This window comes from Liolophura sinensis, chromosome 9 (assembly GCF_032854445.1).
Source record: "Liolophura sinensis isolate JHLJ2023 chromosome 9, CUHK_Ljap_v2, whole genome shotgun sequence".
Lineage (NCBI taxonomy): Eukaryota > Metazoa > Mollusca > Polyplacophora > Chitonida > Chitonidae > Liolophura > Liolophura sinensis.
The window spans coordinates 31534568-31560861 of NC_088303.1; the positions used below are offsets into that span (position 1 = coordinate 31534568).

Genomic DNA, 26294 nt, shown 5'->3' on the forward strand with positions numbered 1-26294 from the left:
TATATCGCAGCCATCAATAGACAAGCTTGACCTATGGAGCCTGTGAGACACGCGTACGCCTGTTTAAGCTTAGCCTCACCCCTCGTGTCATCGCGGGGAACTACTTAATAGGCATTTACGACTAAATTCATCAATAAAATTATTTTAGGTTTTGTTTACAATCATGTTGTACATACTTACTGCATTATTACAAGCAAAAGTTGAGACGGATTGCTTGTGTTTTCCAGGGGCGTAGGAAGTTACGTGGGGCAAGAGGGCCATGCCCCCCAAGCATATCTTTTGCCCCCCTCCCCTCCCCCCCCCCAAAGCTTTTCAGGTTCCGGAAATTATATATACTTATAACATAAACACAGGCCCCTTCGCCGAACAAAACATCACACTGTTGCAAACATATTTTCTCGGTAAACTAAACATGGTAAACCGCAATTTTCCCAGTGCACATTACTATTAATATAGGGCCTACATGTTTTTTTTTCTGTCCTTGGTCCTACATATTTATGTATGTTTATGAGTTGGCTCCCTTAGATGGGACTCGTCAGTCGATTCAAATGGAGCCGCCTGACAAACTTCGTCGAGTTCAACTTTAAAATAAATTCAACCACCGGGACATTTTTCATGGAGTTTGACATATCGTTCATTTTATTGTTTTCCTTTCTTTTTATGAGAGTTACTAAGCTTAGGCGGTTTTTGAAGTACAAATGTTCATGCGACATGTACTGAAATAATGGCCTTTTTAATAACAATTTTTCTCCAACGTCGATTTCGTATTTTCTGCATCAATGCAACCATGAATGCAATTGTCATAAGGTTGTGAATTTTGATTATTTCTCAAAGATTTTGCTCTTCCAGACCACATGATATAGTGTCACGAAGTTATGTATACCTGTTTGTCCAAACTGATAATGTGCCAAAATTACATAGGTTTATGTAGGTTTGCTTGTTTTAGCTTTCAGTACACAAATAGAAGTAGCACATATTAATATATACAATTCTCCCACGGAAGGGCAAAATCATCTACAGTGTAATTTGACAAAAAAGTTGACTAATTTGTCTCAAAAAACAATCTTTTCTCTAATATAGTGACTGTGTTTTTAAATGCGATGACGTCGCAATTCTATTCAGCCCAAAAACCAGAATAATTAATATATTTGTACAATATATGCACTCATCGGTGCTGAGTTATTTATTTCATTATGGTTTATCGTCACTCCAAGATCACTTCACTTACGGGTTGCAAGATTCATCAGTGAAGGAAAGATAAGTAACCGTTGTAATCACCGACTTTGGCGCTTTACTGACAAATCAGACGCACGCCATTTTTCTGAGTCAAAGGCCTGATCAAAAACTGTATGTATACATGTGAATTACATTGATTTCAATCGAAAGCAAGCCAGCGTGAATAGGCCAGCAAGTTTACCACCAAGGCCCAGTAAAAACATAGATGTTTCTTTCCACCGATTCTCTTCCATGCGAGTTAAATGCTTGTATTAGTCAATCAATAACAACCTTTCTCCGACATGCATAAATTTAATGTTGAATTCTGGATAAATTGTTACAATGTTCTTTATTGACCCATGGTTCTCCGGGCGAAACCGTCAACAATTGAGCTAAACGTCTATTTCAATTTTTTCAGGAAGGCATAAATAGTCAATAACACCTCAGTTAGCATATCTAAGATACTGCAAAGCTTCCCAGGACCCTCGCCTTTTTTCTTGAGATGTCTCCTTGAGATGATCTGCTGGATTTCTAAACTGAGTGCATTTTTCCTTTTGAGTCCTCATACCCTTGGGGTCCGTCCCGCCTTCTGTCGGCCCGCCTGTGTGCGAGACGTACAGACAGACAGATGGACATCTGTCTGTCTTTACGTCTCTCGATCTGTCCCCATGTCTTCTCTGAACCTATTACAAAGAAATTCTTGAAATTTTTCAGAAATGGCCACGGTAACTCATAGATGTGTCATCTTAAATCTATCCGTACATAAATTTGCATATGAATCAGCATAATTTGCATAACGATCACTTTGTCATCGTGATATATCTGGTTCAGAACCTGTATTTTGAAATGAAATCCATGATGGTTTGTAGGGACTGTCACTCGTGGAGATGGCTTTTAGGCCATTTTAAATCTAACCATACAATATTTGGCATATAAATGACCATTATTTGAAACATGTCAGAGGAGATTCCCTGGTGGCCAATTGGTTGTGGGTTATCATCATTAAAAAATAAATAAAGAAACAAATTAAATTAAATTAAATCTGAATAACTGTCAGTTCTTGTGTATCTGTAAATTTGTGGTTATCGGGCTGAAAATAAAAAGTTGTGTGGTTGTTTATAACTGACTGAACCATTAAAAATGCTTGACCCAACTTATTTTTCTCGCTCACTGTTTTCAGACAAATGGTACAAGTGCACTCCAGTCGTCTAAAGTATCTCTTTTCATTGGAAAAGTAGGACAGGAATACTACTCTTGTACCTTGTTGGTGCAAAGGGTAGGCAAATGATGGCAGAGGACGAGTCAACCGTATGAATGTCAACCAATATAGACGCTCCAGATCAATAATTACAAGGGCAATTGCCAAAACAACGTTTATTGGGCCGTAATCGTGCAAAGGGGTTAGAAAGGCGCAAGGTATGTTCTAAGCGAATGAGTACAAACTGTATTTAAACCGCATATACGAAACAGCACGACCTTACTAGCAATTCAGAATTGATCTCACGCTCTAATTCATGTAGAAAATCGTGTGTTTATGTACTTTTTCGGTGCGTTATGAATCCGTGTGTTTATTTCATTTTGTTGTGAATTCCAATATAGTAATCGCAGCAAATGTTCCATTCACGGCAGTACTCTTTTACACTTGCGGCTGTGGCATTGGCTAAGTGTAAAAAGAGAAATTTTCAGCCCCCGGCTTATGCAATTTTTAGCACCGGGTCACAGTTCCTTAGTCTAGAGAACAGAATGCTCTCTTGGCTGTGTAATCTGTATTTAATAACTATAGATGTAGGATATTTGTGAAGTGGAGGTTTTCATCGTGTTTTAGATCCAGGGCATTCTGGCTCTACAAGGGTATATATATATATACACAATGTCTATGGATAACACTTTGGTAATTATCCAGTCCAACACTAGACGATGCATCGACAACGCCCGATGTACATGAGATGTTAAGCCGTCATCATGAAGTACGCGTATATCTCTTGCAGTGTAGGCACCACGGAAGGCATAGTTTATTTAATAAGTATTTATTTATTTATTTATTTATTTAACTGGATCGTTGTTTAACGCGTTACTTAAGAAGTTTTCGCTCATACAATCAGTTTTATGGGTTGAGGAAACCGGTTTGCCGGGGCTAAACCACCGACCTTCGGCAAGATATGCGCTTCTGACGAGTCACTCGCGCCTTTTATGAACCATATTGATATTCACATACGTGAATATGCATTCAACTATCATAAGCTAGTCAGTGTTAATCTGGTTTATTGGCAGGGGTACGCCCTTTTTTAAGACATAAGTGGATTTGACAAAAATATACTTGAAAAAAAAAAAAAACAAGAACAAAATTAACTTGGCAGCATGATGATTCTGTATGTAAAATGCAGGTAAGGTAGGCTGTTATACAGGCAAAAGAATTATAATGCTAATCACATATTTTTGGATATTGTGGAATTCAGTTGTGAATTATGTTTCGGTGACGATATATTAAAGAAGTTATCTGCATTGAACTACATGACTTCATCATCATGGAATATATGTATATTGCACTGTTTACATACAAGTAACTAAGTAAATAGCACTCTGAGTAAATGGCTCTTCTTACCACATATACAGCATGGGGCATAAGTTAGCTTTGACACCATTTTCTTGAACAAAGTTCTTAAAACTGTTGTAGTTTACAAAAAAAGTTAATACAAACAAAACATATGCCACCTAGAGCGAATTACATAATTCCATATTATGTGGATGAAGTTACTCATGGTTTTTACGTTTAATTCGCACACATCATGCATATAAACAATGGTGCTCATAGTTTTATGTTTAATTCGCACACACTACGCAAATATCATGCATAGAAACAACGGTGCTCATAGTTTTTACGTTTAATTCACATACAATACCCACATATCATACATATAGACAATGGTGCTCATAGTTTTTATCTTTGATTCGCACACACTGCGCACATATCATACATATAGACAATGGTGCTCATAGTTTTTATGTTTGATTCGCACACAGAACGCACATATCATGCCAAGGCCTATACGCAATACTGCTCGTAGTTATTATATTGCCCGCATTACATATAAAAGGCACTTTTTACAGATGACGTAATTATACGTCACACAAACACAACTGGTTACTTAAATTTTGTTATAACTTATGTTGCATATATTCAGCTATCTGTAAAATCAGTGATTCTCACTACCAAAATTGCCTTTGTCCGTGACAAGTAACGCAGCAAGCCTTACGCATAGATGAGCTGGATGTCCATGTTATTCAGAACTCAGAAGAAAATTGAGAATACTTTTTCAAATTCATAATGTTAAACTTCATAAGTTTGTTTTCGACAACAAGAACGCATTGGCTCGGTGACACCATAATTATTCAAAAACAAGTGGCATAAAAGAATTATAAATCACACAAATAATATTTTGCGTGACAAAATATTTAATTTGCACGCATTACAATTATTTCAAAATCATATACAGGTATGCCACACACTTACCAAGACATACATGTTACATGTATTACATCTGTCGTCACATTCATACACATTAAACTACTAACGTTACTGAAAATCCATCTAAGATATCGTCATTTATACAGATATCACATTAGGTCTGTTTTTATCATATTAGATAAATAAGTAGTAATATCAAAGCATTTCAGAAGTTTAAGTTTCACACGCACAGCGTAAGGCTCAAGTAATTTTGATAAAAAAAAAGCTGTCAGCCTTTTTAAAAACATTTTTAACAGTATTTGGGCTTTTTTGGCTCAAAGAAGGAGCGGTTTTGTTCCATAAAATGTATAAATTAAATCATACACTCTCTACAGGCAATTGTAAGCAAACCAATACACATGATGTCTATCAAAGGTACACATATGTGTACGTTGCATACATCATCTCGTCTACACTTTAGCTATGTACCGAATTGTGTACCTCTTGCATTTACATTGCGAGCACATGTACAAAAACACATGTACAAAATGGTACACATTTGCATTTTGGGCGCAGTCCATTTTCCTCCAGGTTAACAGACTTTGGGTCCTCATTTCCGCGTTTATAGTCAAAGTGAACACATTTTCCAACAAACATTACAGCTGCCTTTTACCATTTTTTTTCTACAAAAATCCCTTTCTACCATACTCGACATGGTTGTTTAACAACTTCTTTTAAGTATGTATATTTTTAAGTATGGGCGGTCTATCTTTCACACTTTTTTTTTCAAATTAGAAGCACTTTCTTTCACACATGGATACCAAACACTCATCCATATAATCAAAAAGAAGAATATGCAGACACGTCGATTGGCCTATATAAATGAAAATGACAAAGGCAATAAAAATTTATAAATAAACGCATTTTCTTCCGCTACCTTAGAGAACATTCTATATCACAGCTTTGGGACAGTCGTTTTGAATGAAAACGGACAAATGGGACATGTTTTCTTAGTGTTGCTTTAAATGCTAACCTTACAAGATGTAGCAGATGTCTCCAAATCGGCTAAGAATTGGTAGGCATGGGGTTGACATCCGCTTTCGTGACGTCTTCACATGGTCCTGACTTGAGATCTGCAGCGCTGACGACATTTTCTGTATCCACCACGCATGCGTCAAGTTCCAACTTATTATTGTCTGCGCCGTCGTCTAGATAAACTATACTATCTCTGAAAGCACTGTTCACATAACAGCCGGAATCCATACTGGGATTTTCCACACAGGGATCTTCTTCACTTTCAGTCCGTGCTGGTATATCGTTTACCAAACTACCAGAGATCACCGATATGTTGATATCTTGTGGTTTTGTGGAGGGGCCGCAGGACCTGTTGCCTGTGAAAATTACATGTATAAAAGTATTGAGGAACAGTTCGGTCACTTTCGTCATGTTGGAAATGCTCCAGTGTATATAAAACTTGTATATGACATGTCTTTTATTCGAAGCTGCAGATCTTACATTTTTGCTTCAAAGATATAGAATAAAAAAATTAAAAAAATAAATGAATAAATAAGATAAATAAATAAAAGCAAACCAATGACCCTTGGGATGCTTAAGCCAAGTTGAAGCTAACCTTTTTTGCTACGTTCCGTACTCCATGGGTAAAAGCCAGAATATAAGAAAAACCTACTTCAGGCATTATATCTTATCAAACCCTCTCTATGACATGGAAGGTGGCTTGAAGACCAAATCATATCAATAGCCATTTTGGGAAGTGGTATTCGTTTTTTTTTTAATTCGAAATATGTTGCAGTCGATCGTATTCACTTCCACAATAGAACACTCTTTTTGGTTTCCTTCTTGTGCGCACACGATCTGTCCTTTAATAAGGCTATGACCTTCTGGGGCACCTTGGGTCAAAAACCATTCTCCACAGCTTCGTTATTCTCAAATATTCCCGATCTGAATATCAAAAATGCCACCAGATATCACTATTAGTGTGTTATTCAGGATGCTTCTATTCGATGGAACGCGTACACAAGCGTCAGGCGTGCACGCATCTTGAAACCAGTAGGCCCTAGTATAATACGGCGTAAAAAGTAGAGATAAATCGTGGCGTAAAGTTACCTGGCATTTTAAAAAAAAATAACCACAGGACAATAATCCGTCAGCAGGAGGGCAAAGCAGTTAAGTGCCAAACGTTTGGAAATAAATAATGAAGGCTGTTAGGTTTGCTGCCATTAAACACTAAATCGTCATCCGCAAATTACTGGGTGTAGATTCTTATTCTTAGTCATGATAAGTGTACCAATGTTCATCACGCGAAAACAATGCGATATGGTTTGAGTGAGTGCTTGGGGTTTAACGTCGTACTCAACAATTTTTCAGTCATAAGGAATCCTTAGGGTACATGTACGTGTAATGTACGTGTAGCAGGACGGATTTCCACCGTTCTTTTATCTAGTGCCGCCCCGCTCGAGCCATTATACTGATACGGGTCAACCAGTCGTTGCACTATCCCCTTCATGCTGAACGCCAAGCGAGGAAGTTACAACTTCCTCTTTTAAAGTCTTAGGTGTGACTCGATCAAGGATTGATCCTGAATCTGCCGGTCCCGAAGCGGACGCTCTACCAACTGTGCTATCCGGTTTGACATCATTCGCTGGTAAATACAGTTGCAAATACAAAGCTTATTTTCATAATGCTGTGACTCCTTAAACAGATGTCACTGATTCTCCCATGTTTGCCTGTTTTATTTATGCACAATGTTGTATATAAAAAGACACCAAGAAGATGAGTTTGAATTTACCTTTGTGGTCATCAGAGTGTGCTCGCCTGGTACTGGAGTGTTCGTCACTGCTTTTTGTCGTCACACTTCTGGCCATGACGGCCTCTCTGGTGTTCTTATATGGCCGCAGAATGACGATGTATACCTTAGGAAGGAACAAGCAGACTAGAATGACTGTCCCATTGACCGACAAGGACAACGAGAGAGTGGCCACCCTTAAGGCGTGATTACCATTGGTGAAGTAGATTGGCACGAAGGACAGCCACAGAATACAAGCGGAGTAGGCACAGAAGGCTATATACCTAGCTTCGTTAAACCCGTCGGGGGTTTTTCGGGTTTTTACAGCATAAAATGTACACAATACGACCAAGAGAAAAGGATAAATCAACCCGATCAAATAGGAAGCGTCATCGGACTGAGCGCAGATTCGGATATTGTCCGCCCTCGTCGGATACAGATGGTCCACATCCGGTAAGCGAAGAACCATCCAGGCGACGAGAATGATCAGCTGTACAGACGTTAGAGAGAGCAGGAACACGAGTTGTGACCGAGGAGTGATGTACTTTGTCTTTACGGTTCCCTTCTCTCCACCGTGGAATATCCGGGCAATACGGTTTGTCTTGATCAAAATGGCGGCATAACAGACGGTGTAAGAAAGTCCGAAAAGAAACCTCGTAAAACCACAAGCCACTGGCCTAGGCTCTGCGACGAATGCAAAAGTTGCTGCATAAGATAATGCCACTCCTGCCAACAACACAAAGCTAAGTTCTGTACCCGAAGCCTTAACAACTGGCGTGTGTCGGTACTTGTAAAATATTACACCCATCAAGAAGCAGACGATCATACCAGCCAGTGAAAAGGCGGACAGGCCAATACTCAGTCCCTGGCCATGCGCCATATAGACTTCCGGTATGGACACACACGCGTTGTAGGCTGGGTTAGGTTTGTGCCCCATGGGGCAATCATGGCACTCGGACTTGGTCGGTAAGTATTGGTAAGACGTACAATTTACACACACCCAGCAGCATTTGTCCTGATCCGACATTTTCTTAGCTTCATTGCTCAAACATTCCCTTGAGCACACTGATGAAGGATATTCCTGTTTTACCAAACTGAAGAGGTCAGCGGGCATGATCTTTTCCTCTCCATTTTCATCTGGCAACAGAAAAGACGGGAATCTAAAATCTAATTCCTTGAAAATAATAAGAAAAATGACAGATGTGCGGTAAAAACCTGCTGCGCATGCGCTTTTGAAACATGCACCTATCCTGCGATCAAGAACAAGAAGAACCCCATGCACAACAACAACAAGAACAACAACATTCATTTTAAAGAGTGGCTTGTAGAAGATAAAAAAGTGAAATATAAAAATCCGCCACAAGCTCCACGGTCAAAACACTGACCTTGTCACGGCTAACTTTGCCTTCTCACAGGTCGTGCAAATTGACAATGTTGATAAAAGCGTAATTTGGATAACTTGTTTTACACTAGAATTTTTATCCGATATATTTCAGCTAGCGTGTAGTAAATTTGTGAAAGCTTTCCACTCACAGGTGTAATTCCCGATTTCAATCCACCTGTGTTGGCCATTTTGATACCTGTAGCTCAGCAGACTGTATCGTGGTGGTCCATCTACCCTGTTCACAAAGGCGAAATCCTGACCATTGCTCCCTGTAGGTAGAAAATAGCTCAGTTATCAAGGAAACAAGATTGTTCAGTTCTGAAGAAAACCTCTTCCAAAGCTGGAGCTGAAATAAAAGGCCAGTGGAACGCGGGCATGTAGCTGACAACTCCATATTGTTATCACATGCGAGGACTGACGAAGTTTCTGTGGTCCACGCAATATTCCCAATCTCACTGTAACTGCATTAACAGGTTAAGTCATATAAAATGTGTACCGGTGCTGTGAAAGGATGTGTACTCTTTAACACTGTGGTGTGTTTCTTCTCACTTGTCTCCTGGTCTCGGTTGTTCAAAGTAGGTTTGAGTCTTCAGTTTCTACTTATCCTAAAAACAATTTAAATATGAACTAAAACTGCTGATGTTATACTTTGACTTTAGAGAACAGCATTAGTTGCTGAGTTTCGCTAAAAATTTAAATATAAAATATGACTTAATACCAGGATTAGCTAATACACTTTCGAACAACCGGGCCCTGTATTCAGCTTTCCGTAAAATTCGTAAAAGTCATACTCGTTACCAAAATTGCCTTTCGTTAGTGACACCTAACGTCACAAACTCTATACACTGATATGTTGGACGTCCACATTATTGTAAATAAAATGCAGTTAGAATACTTTTTCTATTTTATATGATAATGTTGAACTCCTTCAGGTTGTGTTCTAGAGGAAGACTCTCGAGTGATGCAACAATTATTCAAAAAATAAGTGGCAAGCTGGCTAATGGGCGTGAAGATATATTTGTTTTAGAATAGCTGTACAGCAAAGGTTAGACCAAACTCAACGCAATAACAAAGCGTTGAGAACAGTCTCCACGAATAGACTACACTGTATTTCATAGCAGAATTTCATAACATCTCTCATGATATCGTATAGCTACAAAAAAAGATAAATTTCATTTATTACGGATATATTATACTAAAACTTGTAAACAATTTCCCACATGGCCGTGTTAGAGACATGGTTTAAGGTAAACTCGATGACACTTCGTGTAAGATATCACTCTCCGTCAAAACATACTGAACTTCGCCCAATATGATCCAGCATGCCGTTGGTTATTTCATTATTATGACGTCACCCGGAAGAATGAGTTCTTGGTGTCGAAAACAAGCTTATGGGAGTTTAACATTATGAATTTTAAAGTGTCTTACCTGCATATTCTTTACAATAATATGGACGATCAGAGTATCAAAGGCTGGAGCTTTGCGTGTTACGTGTCACTGACAACAGGCAATTTTGGTAGCAAGTATGACTGATTTTACATAGAGCTCAATACAGGCGGCATACTAAACGAAACAGACTATAATAGTTGCTGGGATGGCACAATTAAAAGGTTCAAGTAGATTAAAATGTTCAAGTAGATTTAACTACATAACGCCAAAGTAAATGAAGCTATTATTTTTGACACATATCTCATCTTTATCTCTATACTATATAGAGACTACACGTGTACGAAGCATCTAATCCGACCTCTGTTATGATGAAATATGGTAAATAATATTTCCTGGCACATTCACCCAAAAGTCTAAATTAAATGTTAATTTAATTAACTTTATCACTTTATTCCAAAGATACCTGTGAAAGTGACATTCTCCATGTAGGCCAGCAGATCTTCGCCTGTGATTTCTGACACGTCCATTGCCGGACACAAACCCCGAGTGTTTCCGCATTTGTCAGCATGCATGTTCTTCAGCGCATGTGCATACACCTGAACGGCATTTCTTACGTACGTCAGGGCTAAAAACTGACGATATCCTGTCAAAAGAAGACGTCACAAAATGACATCATATATATATATATATATATATATATATATATATATATATATATATATATATATATATATATATATATATATATATATTCCTACCTTAGTATAGAATTTCACCTATAAACTTACCAATTTGCATATATGGTAGAAATGCCGATATTATTTTAAGTTGGTTTAAAACGAAACAACCAAAGAAAAACCATCAACTTGTATTTATCGGCTGAAAATCGGTTGAAGACAAGAGCTGAAGACAACTTGTTGTCCATAAATATGGTGTGCATACATTTATACGCCTCAAGTGTGTCAGTAACTGCCCAAAGGTCTGTCATTTTCCCAATAAAACTCGGGGACATGGCACATGTATAAGTAAAAATGTCTTGACTATGGCGCTAAATAAATAAATAAATAAATAAACATAGACAAACGTCAGTTCTAATATTGTAAAGAAGAGTAAAACATGAAGGATTATATAGACTGGCCCATGCAAAAAGCTTTACATTTCTGGCTTCGAAGGGCTTCTCGAATTTCATTGGTTGTTCCATGTATCATTTTATATTTACCGTTTTCTGCATCCAGAAGAACGTTTTCGGTACACTGTTTTGGGTATTTAGCCCTCAAACCGTTTGAAATGTCAGGCCAATGACACTGGAAATGGGATGCCCAAAACTCGCGAAACCATGGGTTCCGTGAATTTGACGTTGGTGTGAGGCTGGAAAAGAAAAGATTTTAATTATATTAACTGGGAATAAATCCGTGTGTTGCGTTGTGCTGGATTCAACTCAGTGTCGAAGTTTTGCTATTTTTGCCTGTCTATCTTGTAAAACACAGTTATCGACGAGATAAGAAACTATTTCTCGTGTTAAATATGTATATATATATAAACCATATTTTGTTTTAACACGAGAAATAGTATATATATATACTGTAGATGAAACATGACAAACTCAACTTGTTGATTTAGCTTACTAGTTTCACCGTATCACGACGGTTCTTCAAAGTTTTTTCAAATTTTTTTTTCTATTTCTTCAAATATATATATATATGTATATATTACTTTCAACAACACGGCTTGGTGCAGTTAACTTAGGTCGTTTTTAGCACATAATAATTGTTCGGTGAAGTTCACCTTGTAAAATACTGATCAAAGCCCTTAAGTTTTTTCCCCAGTGGTTGCACGGTGATGGCATTGCCAGCAATATGCTCTAGGCCCTTCACGACCGATTCACGACCGCTCCAACCGTCACTGCCGATCCATATCAGTCCGCTAGCTTCTTCATTGCGATTGGCTGCCTCGAATAACTTCCGGGCTTGGTTGTAATTTGATATCACAACCACGACTACAAAGTAATACAAATATTCTTAGACAAATATAAAGTCAAACACGATTACAACTATAAAGTCAACCAAGACTACAAAGTTATACAAATATTCTTAGACAACTATAAAGTCAACCAAGACTACAAAGTTATACAAATATTCTTAGACAACTATAAAGTCAAACACGACTACAACTATAAAGTCAAACACGACTGCAAAATGATACAAATATTCTTAGACAACTATAAAGTCAAACACGACTGCAAAATGATACAAATCTTCTTAGACAACTATAAAGTCAAACACGACCACAAAGTAATACAAATATTCTTTAATGCAACTATAAAGTAAAGCATCAGATGAACAACATGAATCAATATTTTTTTAACCGAGTTTTGTCATCAATGAAAAGCACAGTAAGTCTGATGGCTGATTTCGGGTATAGTCTGAACTTTAACCAGCACTCCTGTCATTCACGTTCCATTAATAATAGTTGTCTATTTGAAAATATTTCATCGTGGATTCCAGAAGAAAAATTTCATTGTCCCATTGAAGACTTTTGGGCGCCATTATCGGATATAGAGAGTAGGACGGTTAGAACGCATGCAGTTGGCAACTATTTTTCACCAGTGTTCCAACTTTAACAAATATGGCAATACATGTAAACAAACGTTTGTTTCGTGTGTATGTTTGTTACTTGAAGTTTTTGGTAACGTTGTAAGCCTACTATGGCGTCTTGTGCGTATATTCATTTTTGGGTAACATCCTAGTTAAACTTTCTTTGTTATGCCCCCCCCCCCCCCCATTTTTTTTTTTTGATGACTTCACCTGCGGTGAGTTTTATTGGTGGAGTCAAAATAACAGTCCCGGGCAAATGTTGTGCACAACGCCAAGTACTGCATGGCAAAGGCCAGCACGTAAAGACGCACTCCTTCCTGATTGACAAAGCTGTCCACATCTATGACCTCTTTTGTTCTTTTCTTTAGCACCTTTACATGGACGTTCCTCCCACCATAATGCTGGCAGCCTTGGTATAAGTGAAGTATTCATGATTGTGGCGTAAAACACCAGTGAAATAAATACATAAATACATTTTAGGATCACGTGTGCTCATAAAACACTTGAGTGGTACATAAGCTGTGCATCATACTATCAGAGAATGATCCATATGCTTTTGCTACGATTCAGACCTGAAAGCTCTTTGTTACAGGCTGTCAGAGCATTCACTAACATACTGTTACAATATCCCTCGTGTCGTGTCATTAGAACAGGAGAAAGTGAAATATTAACCCCGAATATTGAACTTTTAAAAGAATTCTAGAAGAAATATTTGTTGCTAAACTATGAATTCTAATACAAAGCACGGAATGTTAGAGAAACGAACAACAGATCACCCAGTTTAAAGAATCGCTTTTGGTGGGAATTTGAAATTCTCACCTCGGGAGTTTTTCTTGCTGGTCAAATCTTCGACCACATGTTCCATTTCCAGATCCAAATCGTCTGTATGAGAGGAAGGATACCGTCGAATTTTTCTGGTCAATGCAAAACAAATGCCATGCTGAACAGCGAGCTTCTCTACCTCTCCGAACAACTCCGATCCGTACGTGGAGTCGTCATACACCGCAGATACGTAACTCCAGCCAAACCGACTGCCAAACACAAGGTCAAGATTGACTTTTAAACAAGATTAAAAAAAACCAAAAAAACAACAACAACAAAACAAAACCAAAACAGAAAAACGACACAGATGAAAGTGTAGAAAGGTGAAGGGTATCACGCGAGACAGACAAAACAGTGGACAGATGAAGGCAAAAAGACGACACAGATGAAAGTGAAGAAAGGTGGAGGGTAGATATACGAGACAGGTGGCATAGTAGACGGATGGAGGACAGAAAGGCGACACAGATGACGGTGAAGAAAGGTGGAGGGTACACAAACGAGACGTGTGACATATCAGACTAATGAAGGAAAGAAATACGACAAAGATGAGGGTGAGAAAGGTGGGGGTAGACATACGAGACATGTGACATATCAGATTAATGGAGGAAAGAAATACCACACAGATGAAGGTCAGAAGTGGAGGGTATAGATATACAATACAGGAGAATCAGAAGACTGGTGATAGGCAGACAAGACAGATGGAAAAGCAGAGGATAGACAAACGCAGTAGATGAAATAAAACACAAATGTAGAGGATGGACATAAGAGACAGATGCAAAAAAACCTGATAGGTGGAGGATACAGATGCTGCAAATGAAAGAGCGGAAGGATGAGGGTATAAACAGATGAAAAAACATGTAAAGTACAGGTGCAACGACACATATATGAAAAGACACACGGGATGGCAGAAATGAAAGACTGATGGTAACTCGTATGGAAGGACAGAGACAAGCACATACACTATCCCATACATACCAAAACTTCCCTACACTCTTCAGACGTACCTCAATATCTCTATTATTGCCATGGCTTGAAATGTGTCAGACGGAACCGTTCTTGTGAAGAATGCATAACGCTCTTTGTTGCTTAGGTCTGGAGTAGTAGACAGGTAACTTACCTGAAGAATACAATTAGAAACGGAATGATTGGTTTTTTTTTAAATATCCAATATTGCTGTGGATATTGTTACCCTCCACTTTTCACTTAAATTTGGGCATGGGATTACGATGCATTTTCGTTTATTTATTTATTTGCTTGGTGTTTTACGCCGTAGTCAAGAATATTTTATTTATACGACGTCCAGGATCCAGGTCGCTGGGAGACCTTCCTACTTTGAGGAAGCCAGCATGAGCTGAACTTGAACTCACGGCGACCGAATAGGTGAGGGGCTTTTGAGTCTTTGCTGGCACGCTAACTATGCAGCCATGGAAGCCCCGATATAATGTTGATAACAGCACTTTCATTTTATGAGAAAACTCAAGAACCCGGTAACAAAAGTTAAGGTTATGCACTCAAAAGTTCAGATGATCAATCCCTGTGTACTTATATGAATGGGATTCATCTTTTTTGTTATTATTTTAACAAATATTTATTTATTTATTTGTGTTTCACGCCGCACTCAAGAATATTTCACTTACGTACGACGGCTGCCAGCATCATTGCAGTCAGCTGATGCAATGTCAGGTAGGTTTTCAACAAGTCAAACAGACGGTCTCAACAGAGCATTTCACAGTGCTAGACCGGAAGTGCAAAATTGTAACCTTGCTCAAGTGAACTACGCTATTTCCTGTATGGTGGACCGCTGGGAAATCAATCACTATCTTTCTCAGTAGTGTCAGGTTTTATTTGTGCACATCCGAAGAACATTTCGATTTACTGGCGATCTCTAGCACAAGCGCTATAACGTTTCCACACGTACATACACAATCAGACAAAACAGGACAGGTTACGGGAGGGTGGGTAACTTCGACAGGTAATGCACCAGTCTAGCTAACCCAAACTTCAGCAAGTAAACAATAAATAGGCCTAAATTGAGATCAGTTCACGGCGTGCTTTATTTTTCGAATTTGCGTCATGATTTCTTTGGGTAAATGTAAATTCTGTCACAATTTCATATATACAAACCTAGTTTGATACATGTAACATATATAGGAGTCTGAAACACCCACCTGCACGAACAAAAACTATTATCGCGAGTACACAAATGATGGATTTCGGACACACAAAACTGTAGCAGTTTATTCTATAACAGATCAAAGTTTAAGCGGACTAGTATTACCCTTTACCTGATCCTCAACACAAGTGTGCTTCCATAGTTCGTTAGTATATGGGTCATACAGAATATTAATCCAGTTATATGCTATATGTCACGCCCCTTTTGTAGGCGCAGTGACTATCTGTGTGGACTGCTGGCTGGCCTCTACAGTGCATCTGTAGAACTAGTAAACAACATTAGTCATTGATAAATCACTGGTTGGATGTGTATCAGAAATTGTTAAGGGAAAGTCAACGGTACTTACACTGAAGCACTGTGACTAAAGTACAACATCAACACGGTATAGACATCGCCTCACTAGTACTGAGTTATAATTTGAAAATATTTAAAACAATATTCTGACTTCATTAAAAACATCTTTGTCCAACAGGTACAAGTAACTAAACAAAGAACGTGATTTTTAATAGCACGCTGTTTTAATTTCGAAGTCCTTTAGCTGTATTTTCTTTTAACAGACCTCCTAATCGCAGATCTTAAGCTAGTCATAAGCTAGTCTATCCATTTTAACTTGTGAGGTACAATAATAGAATTTTTACACGAGATTTTTATTTTCGCTTTCCGCCATATTGGGCAGACAGCTACAGTAAAGTAGTGCAGGCACATGTACGCCCACCACAAATACAGCCTAACACGGTATACAACAGGCCTATGTACGACGCGTATGAGAGATAGTAATAAACAAGTACCCTAAATGACCTCAAATTTCGCCGGCAAAAGTTCATGTTTAGACGCAAATAAATGTCACAAAATATTATTTTTGGTGCTAAAACTTACAGTTTTCCAGTACAACATCACCCCATGTTCCAAGCAAACCTAAAAAAAACTTTTCTATACTGAGCAGAGCTCTCAGAATGAGGAAAAATGGGCAAGGTAGTCATGGACGAAATTTAAGGTCATTTAGGGTACCATTTAAACTATACTACTCACAAAAAACGCACATTTTGTTACACGTGAGGCTATACATATCGACAGCCGATACTAACTATTCTCAGTATTACGCTATTTGCAGGTTTTAGCCGAGTGCTTTGGAGCATTATTTATTACTGTATAGGTCTATAAACAAAATCCGGTACGTGCTGTTCACTACATCTGTGTTTTCTACGTGAATGTTGAAAATAAACAAGATTATCAATGTTGAAAAATCGGGTTCTTATCCCCCGAGACCGAAAAGTGAATTAACAATAACCTAGACACCATTTTAGTGAAACTGTATGCGAGGGTGTGTGATGGGAGGCAAACAAAAGTTAATTTTTGTTAACAGTTTTTAAAAAACAAAGTTGTTATTTACACACCAAACGCTATATATCTAGTCTGAATCACGGCAACAAATATGACATCTTGCTGGTACACGGTGGCTCTCAGTGTAATCCGAGCCAAGCGCTGCCGATCCAACTGGGCCGGGCTTTGGGAGGTACACACCGACACAGTTACCGGGCTTTGTTTGTCAACGTGACCCAACGCGTCAACAACACAATACACCTGTTTACCACAAACTATATCCCTTTTATTTGCATATTTGCATATCTCATGTCGGCTTTTCTACACTTAAAACAAATAAGTTCGTTCAGTGTGTCGGCCTCTACAAAAGACGACTGGCCAAAACTATATATATATATGAATTCATTTGTTTTGCAGATTCTTTACGTTGCCCGTATGTTAACAGATTTGTGTAAAATATGTATAGGCTTACACGTCATTAACGTTTCAAAACCAGCACGTTTGGAACATTACTAATTTACCTTTGATCATGGATATCAAAATGCAGCCCATACATCAAACACCTCCTACTTATCCATAAACTTGACTAAGTTGATATTTGTGCTAAAATCGCTTATGAAAAAGAAGTCTGGGTGTAACTTCACAGGTGTGCTCTTGAAAAAAAAAAGGAAGAATTATTTATGAGTAAGTTTATGCTTGAACGCTGTGAGAAAGGGTAGAGTGGACTAGGGAGTGTATGTAGGCTTTGGATTTTCCGTCAGATAAAAGCAATCTTTCAATCATATGACTTGTCTTCTTATGGCAGGGAGAGTTTATCACGCCTAAGTACTGCAGCCACTGAATAATCCACCGAAGACACCAGACATGACACCCTACCCAGTCTCATTATACTATGCTGCTTCCTTGCTTTAACCACTGACTGCTGAGCGCTAAGTGGTGTAGCAACAAGTACCATTTTAATCTTTGGTACATGTATATATAGTAAAGGTGAACTACTCAGCGAAGCGGAAAAGCTGGTGCATGAGGTATGTAATATACTTGGCACAAAAAACACTTTTAGCTAGACGCGCAGACAGCTTTGTGTAAAGTTAGTGAGTCTGTGATTTTGTCGGTCCATAGCAAAGACCTGCATATTCATGGGCCCCATAATACAGCCCGGGTTCTCGAGACTACCATCAGCTTCAGAGAAGTCACTGATTATCTCCAGATTTTGTCTGTTGTGCCTTTTTGATACATACATACAAATAAAGGATAACAAAGTACATATATATAGGCCTATATATATGCACACACTCGTACACAGAGGCTATTACCTCCCTACATGTAGGCCTGTTGAAAATCTCGTAAAGCACAATGTATCTCTTGGAGTGATGTCCGAAAATGAAAGTGAAACGACAAACTTGTTTGGTATGACTATTTGCTTCGTCGTATTCCAGCCTTTTTATCAAACATCTAATTATAATAGTCGAGACATTAACCTTCATTGATAATTCGTTACTATAATAGCGTTTATTAAGGATTTAAGTCAATTTCAGTTTTATTTCCGTCATATCACCAAGATGTGTTTTTACAGGCTGGATCAAGTCCCATGTTATTGTTCAGACCCTTATAGTAATGATGCTGCTTTAATGAAACACTACGCCCAAAACACCAGACATGACGTGGCGTCCGAGACAGCATATATATGTACATCTACTGACAACAGCCCACATTTCATCATGCTGAGCATAAAACAAGGAAGATTGCCAAATCAAAGTCCAACGCACTCCCAAGCTTGGAATTGAACCCGGATGTGCCCGCTTACGATATGGACACTCCGCTCACTCAACTATCGCAAGGTGGTCAGCCTTGTATAAATTGCAGTTAACTTCATCGTACTTTTTTCAAAATCTAACTGTGCATAAGCCATGTTGTTATGGGGCGTGTAATTTGTTACAGTTAAAATTACGGTTAGAATAAAACGGCTATCGGAGTGTTCCTTAGACGCCATGTATAAGAACATACTCGTTCTGTCTTGAGGCGTTCTTGTGAGCTCAGCTTTAAAACACAGGTAAGTGTTTACACAAGTGGACCGGGCGTGTGCAGAGATAATGGCATTCCGTTAGCACAATGGATATTATGAATGATCTGAGCGACATCTGGACATAATACACGTCAGAACTGGATTAGCGACAAGGGCGCTAAAGTCTGTATTTACAACATACATAACGGCACATGAGGAATCCTCTATCGATCGCTCTTTCCAAAACTGGATCAATATTTCCAAATCTCAAGGCTGATGCTTTGTAGAAAATTTGCAGTTTCCTGATATAACCAGCGTGCAGCAAAATTTCACACCCACGTCCCTGTCCGGTGTACACCCTGGATGCATACCCAATTTATGCCCTTTACTTTCAAACCAACAGATTTTTGTGTGCCTTGCACTACAAATTAAAAGTCTTTGAATGTGTATTTTCTTTCCTGAGATTCCAATACAATGTAAGGGTAACGTTATTTTAAGCAAAATTTACCCTTAGATAAAAAAAGAGGATCTCCAACGAGCGACCCTGTAGTATCAAATTTATTAGACGCGAGTAAGAAAAATTTCGTTTGTTTCGAACCTCTGACAAAAATCTTGTGCCAAAAGTAAAAGGAAAAATCCTTTTTGTGAAAAAATGTCTCTTGATTAATAAATTTGATACTCCAAGGTCACGAGCTTGGAAATTATGTTTATCCCATAAAATGAACATCGCAAAAAAGTACAAAATTATGTCTCACATCAGCGCGATTATTTTGTGTTGTGGCTCTGTGTTACAGAAGGGCGTGCAGAAGCGCGGAGCAATTTAAGGATGCGACGAGGCGAAAGATGATGGAGGTTATGGAGAAATGAACAACTTCTGATGATAGCCAGAAATTAAAGTTTGTCAGAGAAAAGAACAATCTGTACACCACATGTTAATTTGTGAATGTCAATAAAACCCGGTTTTGGACTTGTGAGGCCCTGATACAGAGTTTTGCATTAAGTCTCATGTTTTGGGAGCAAGTCAAGCATGATGACACCAGTGGCCCGGATGTCCGCCTTCTCCACTAAGGACATCACATTTGCGCGGGGTGGACCAGTATTCCACAGTAACGCAGTGTGGAAATTGGAGAGGTTGGGGTAATATATCTGACGTCATTGGCGTTTGTGCTTGGTTGCATTCCACACAAACTTGATTGTAATTACACCATGGCAACATATGTCTTTTTGCTCTTGATATGTTTACAATCAACTTTTCCTGTGATATAGCTTTGTGCAATGAACTACCAGTCCCCAAAGCATATAGCCGACACATAATTTGGAAATTGCACACATTCAGTTAAAGATCCCTGCATGGATGGTCTCGCGTCGTAGTTTATGATGCGAACAAAATCGTCGATAAAATTATCTGCACCTTAATTAAGCAATGCTCTTACAGATCAATGGTACCGACAGGAATGGTCGGTTGGTTAATTGATTCTGTGTCGTTAAGGATAAAGAGGACGCTTGTGCAGGATGCCATAAAATAGAGACCCATTTAGACAATATTTATTTACACTTACATTTTTAATGGAACGCTTTGATGGCAGAATGGTTGGAGCGTCCGCCTCGAAGTTAGGAGACCTGGGATCAAATTCGGGTCGGGTCATATCAAAGACATTAAAAAAGGTAGCTTGGCGCTCAGCAGTGAGAAGTTAGAGCAAAGAAAGAGTTGGCCCGGTGTGAGTATAATGTGACTGGATTGGGTCTCATGTCTGGTGTTTTCGGCACGATGCTTCATTTGCGGCAACACTACGGCGACATTGATTCGCCCTGCCACAAGAAGACACAATATATATACACGCACTCAATGATACCGCGCCGATATATGACTGTAACACTGCCCAAGTACGACGTAAAACCCCAAGCATAAGTACATGTTTAAAAAAGTAATGATTCCCAGTACTATACTTCTGTGCTGTGTTATCATGTTGGGTCTTACTGCGGATCTCCTTTATTACAAATAGTCTCATCGAACTGAAAAGTGCTATCCCTTAACGGACATGGCTTGTATAAAAACAGAATAGTAATTAGATATGACAAATATGACGATAATGATGATGTAAATGATGATGAAGATTAGTGGCTATGGTGATGATGCTTTGAAGATGGTGATGATGGTTATAACATTTGTCACACTTCTAAAAACTACGATAATGATGATTTGAGACATATGTACACGATTTAATGATAATGAAGATATATAGAATGATAATGATTGTGTAATGATGCATATATACGGAGTGAGTGATGCATATGAGTGCTTGGGGTTTGATGCATATATACGTCACTCTAGAACCCTACCTGTGGAACTTTAAACAGCCTTAGGAAGCTGGCTACCTGTGTAGAGATACTGCTTGCAGCTGCGCCCACCACTCCTACCACCCGGTCAAGGTTCCCTGTGCCCATCCTCCGGGGAGGGGAACCATCAGAGCACTGAAGTGGCAACTGCCCCGGGAAAGTTAAAGTTTCCGTCAAGTCACGCACAAACTCCACGGAGCGCTCCAGGGCGACTGTGGCGCTGTCGCAGGTATCGGCGATCAGTGCCCCAAGGGTGAAGCCCGGCAGAAATCCACTGGAATTGATCTCATCCAAACTAAACATCATGGCTTCCATCATCTGGATTCCGTCTTGATCTTGAATCGATCCACAGACCTTACTCTCGTGATTGTAGCCGTGGACGGGGAAGAGACCGCCGAGAACGACATCGCCGCTGTAGTTGGCCAGAGTCCCGACAAAGCGGTCGGCACCTCTTCGGCCCACGGTAGGCAACGGGTACATCCATAAGCAAACAACAAGCAAGTAAACATTAGAAGCAAGCCTCTCTGTTGTCACAGCGATGACAGGTTTGCCAAAACTCAATGACAGGATACTGGCCATTGTAAATCTCACTTATTTCTCACAACAATTTTTTAGCCCAAGAATATCGAAATGATCCCACATCACCATGGCAACGTGTTTGTACTCACAACATGTTGGATATCCAGGTTTCATAATAACTGTCAGTTAGGGTAAACGGGAGAAATATCTAGGACAGTGCCTCAGGCCATACACTTTGGCATGGTTTTTGCCTCTAGTAAGGTCACTAGTATATATACCACTACGAACTTTAGGCCGGCTGAAAAGTCGAAATATTCAAGCTGTCTTCAAACTACGTGAGTATGAAAACTAATGAAACAGCTTGGGGTTAGGCGTGCATCTACCCCCATCTATAGAAATGTTGTAAAGGTTTAATCTGTGATGTTCTATGATCAAGAACGCCTGCGAAAAAAAAAAAAACCCTGTCAATATTCGGTTTACTCAGGCTACAGGTGAAGTCCGTGGAGACCACTTTGACACGCCCACTTGAGACGTCTACAGTAGCAGCACCGCTGGACACCTTGTGTCCCTAAGCTACCAAAGTTCCATTTGAGACAGGCTGCTGACAGGCATCGATATCTGTCTCATCTATCTTCAGCTGACGGGCCTGTATCGCAGCAGTATCAACCTAGCTGCCAGCAAGGTGATCTTCTTGTAGCCTGAACCACCATGCCCGAACGACATGCAAGTCCTTATGGCACAGGATAACTAACAAAGTTCTCCATATTTAGGCCTCCGTATCACAATCACACCATGCGCAACATCGGTCAGTTCAACACTTTCAAAAGAGTGTGGCCTACGTAACAGGAATTTGTTAATCTGTAGCAATGATATTCACGCGATGCAGAAGTGCATCAGAGCGTTACGAAGGCAGATTTGTCTCCGGTATGTATCAAGCTAAGGCCTACCTGAGCAACACTGATTAAAACGCATCAGTCAATCAAGCGTAATCACCTAAGCGCAGTCAACGTTGTCTTTCCGAAGGAAAATCCACGCTCCTTTCGCGCTTCATCCTCGCAAGTAGTCATACTGCGAGTGTTGTGATTCTTGCGAGACCTGAAGCTGTGTGGAGAACAAAGGTTTGGATCTAACCAGCTCATGATGATATTTTGTGGCAGTATGTAACTCGAACTGCCAGTTTATGTCAGGTAACGCCTCCAGGCATAAACTGGGATAATTCAGGTACAGAGGTCCACACAGTTGCGACAGGTAACCCTTTATGCCTGACACCGATGTAAACAAACAACAGCTAACCAGCTCTGATGACACCGAGCTAGCCTTCCTCATGTACAGATATCCGCCAATATGTGCGTATAGATTTACATATACTCCGATACACTGCACATTACCCTTAACCTATTCTATACTATTTAACCTATCCTCCATGGATCAGTTGCTTAGCACGCCGGCTCCTGACCCAGGAGTCTCTCACCAATGCTGTTGCTGTGAGTTCAAGTCCAGCCCATGCCAGCAACCTGTGGATGATCGTGGGTTTCCCCCGGGCTCTGCCCGGTTTCCACCCACCATATTGCTTGCCGCCGTTGTATAAGTGAAACATTCCTGAGTACGGCGTAAAACACCAATCAAATAAATAAATAAATAAATACTGCTATCAGATATTTCTTAACGATATTGTAAAAGTGAGCATGTCACGGCAATCAGACATTCCTTATAAGGCATCATTCGGATGGTCAAACTACATATCTCACTATAAGTTGCGAAGTGAGGTAACTAATTCCAAAAAGTTAGAAAAGTTACGGTGTGAAACACACCCAAATGTGTCGGATTAACGGTAATGAACATTTACCGCTGTTCACAAGTGATTAAAGACTTCCCTTCACACCATAACTCTCGTAACTGCCATGCTCGAAATAGGATAGTTACCCCACTCCACAACTAATCTCTCCCCAAAACTGTTGTGGGCTGGCGCCGAATCTATAAAGCCGTTTGTATCTTTAGTGAAAATTTAATAGATCAGACTTGATTTGAATTTTTTTTACACATTTGTCTCAAGATATCATTTATGATGTGCTCAAAATGTAAATCCTTATTTTACTTTATTCAGAAAATCGGGTTTATAGCGACTCTGCCCATGTGTTACTGACTGAAGAAGCAGGGAGTTATACTAATATATTGCAAACTGTATATGATTAAAGAATGACGTTTTTATATCGACACACAACAAAACATAGGAAGTTTTTTAGAATTGGCATTAGATAGCCTACTTGTGAAATTAAGTGTTTCTTCGATGCTATAAAACTGCAGTTTTGAAACTCCATAGTTCGTTAGTAACATGTAGTAAATTTGTACATTTGTTGAGGTTGAAAAAAACTTCAACCTCAAAAATATACATCCCCTAACTTCGCGTGGTACTATGTCATAACACCACATGCATCTTGCAACGCAGCAAACTGGTACACCATGGTTAGCACGCCAGCGCGGCGCAATGGCCCAGAAGCCTCTCATCAATACGGTTGATGTAAGTTGAAGTCAAGCTCATGCTGGCTTCCTCTCCAACCGTACGTGGGAATCGTACCGTACGTCTTCCAGCAAGATGCGGATGGTCGTGGGTTTCCGCCGGGCTCTGCACGGTTTCCCCCCACCATAAGGCTGGCCGCCGTCGTATATTAGTAAGTGAAATATTCTTGCATGAGTATGGCGCAGAACATCAATCAAATAAATAAATAAACTGACAAAAGGAGAAAGTTCGATCGCTAATGCTCTGTCTGCATATTAATTACCGTTAATTCTCAAATTCACACCTTTATTTTTTGCATCCATGTGTCTCCTACAGCCGCGCCACCAAATCTAAGTTTTAGCTGAGGTTGGTGGAAGCGATACCATAGCATTTTGACACCTTGGTAACCTCCAGGGAAGTGGGCAAAACGTCTTCAGTTCGATCCGAAATAGACAAAATTCTGATATATTTTAACTAGGTGCGAAATAACTGTACAGAAATTTATGGTTTGTGGTTTATCCAATCAATGCCTCCTTCATTCTTCAGTTTGGAGGCAAATCATCGGCCAAATAGCATGAATTACGCATGTGTCACGTATGAAATACTCTGCTGCATGCGTGCACATTGGATTTATTGATTACTAAATAAACAGTCCAGCCTTACTGTACAGCGAACACATATTTTACGTGCCCGGGGGAAACCCATGACCGTCCGCAGGTTGCTGGAAGACGTACTCTTATGTCAAAGTCTCTTACGTACTCTTCTCTCATGTTATGCCGATGTAAGCATCTTTGGGGTTTTACGTCGTACTTAAGTTTTCCGGGGCCTCCGTGGCTCAGTCGGTTAGCGCGCTAGCGCAGCGTAATGACCCAGGAGCCTCTCACCAATGCGGTCGCTTTGAGTTCAAGTCCAGCTTCTGCTGGCTTCCTCTCCGGCCGTAAGTGGGAAGGTTTGTCAGCAACCTGCGGATGGTCGTGGGTTTCCCCGGGCTCTGCCCGGTTTCCACCCACCATAATGCTGGCCGCCGTCGTATAAGTGAAATATTCTTTAGTACGGCGTAAAACACCAATCAAATAAATCAAATAAATAAATAACTTAATTTTTCAGTCATATGACGACGAGGAGAAATCAGATCCCTGTCGCCATGCACTGAAGTATCATGCCGAAGACACGGGACATGACACCCTATCCAGTCACATTATACTGGCACCGGGACTAACCTCTTAGTGCTGAGCACCAAACGAGATAGCAAAACGTACGTTCTATTTGTAAAGTCTCTGGTGTGCCCCGACACGGGTTTGATCCTTCGAGCGCTAAAACTTTAAGAACTGATAAACTTGTCAATTAAGCACAGCCATGTGTAAATATAAAGACAAAAGAAAGTGTACTGGATACGAACTCCCTGGTCAGGGACTATACAGTAGACCTGTATAGAATTTGCTATTGGTCACTTGGTCCAAAAGGGACCAGACCAACAAGGTGGAAAATACTTCATGCATTCCATAATAAGCTACATGTATACATGTTATGAGCCATCTCGCCATTTATCGGATTGCAGTCATGTAATGTCTGATATCAATCCCACACCAGCGTATCAGTGGCGTATTGCTCACGAAGAAAAATCAATATTTACAATGACAATGCCTATTTGATTTGTTTTGTCTTTTTTTAAATTTTATTTTATTGGAGTTTTACGCCGTAATATTTCACTTCTACGACAGCGGCCAGAATTATGGTAGGAAGAAACCGGGCAGAGCCACGGAAATCCACGACCATCAGTAGGTTGCTGATATA

General features: G+C 39.7%; 1 protein-coding gene across 1 annotated transcript; it reads right to left on the reverse strand.

Moving 5' to 3' along the window:
• Positions 1 to 5725: 5725 nt before the first annotated feature.
• Positions 5726 to 22063, reverse strand: LOC135475787 (metabotropic glutamate receptor 3-like). Its single transcript, XM_064755726.1, has 9 exons — positions 21488 to 22063; positions 14657 to 14769; positions 13650 to 13861; positions 12022 to 12232; positions 11456 to 11604; positions 10700 to 10879; positions 8997 to 9116; positions 7467 to 8600; positions 5726 to 6051 (listed from the first exon to the last, which is right to left on the reverse strand). Exons 1-9 carry the CDS (start codon positions 22061 to 22063, stop codon positions 5726 to 5728), a joined length of 3021 nt encoding a protein of 1006 aa, XP_064611796.1.
• Between the last annotated feature and the right edge of the window lie 4231 nt (positions 22064 to 26294).

Excerpts from the sequence above, each read along its gene's own strand:
- LOC135475787 (XM_064755726.1), bottom strand. The coding sequence starts at position 22,063 with ATGGCCAGTATCCTGTCATTGAGTTTTGGCAAACCTGTCATCGCTGTG. Across the intron at positions 14,770-21,487 it reads GGCTGTTTAAAGTTCCACAG|GTAAGTTACCTGTCTACTAC; the intron begins GTAGGGTTCTAG and ends TGTATTCTTCAG. Across the intron at positions 6,052-7,466 it reads ACACTCTGATGACCACAAAG|GCAACAGGTCCTGCGGCCCC; the intron begins GTAAATTCAAAC and ends TAATTTTCACAG.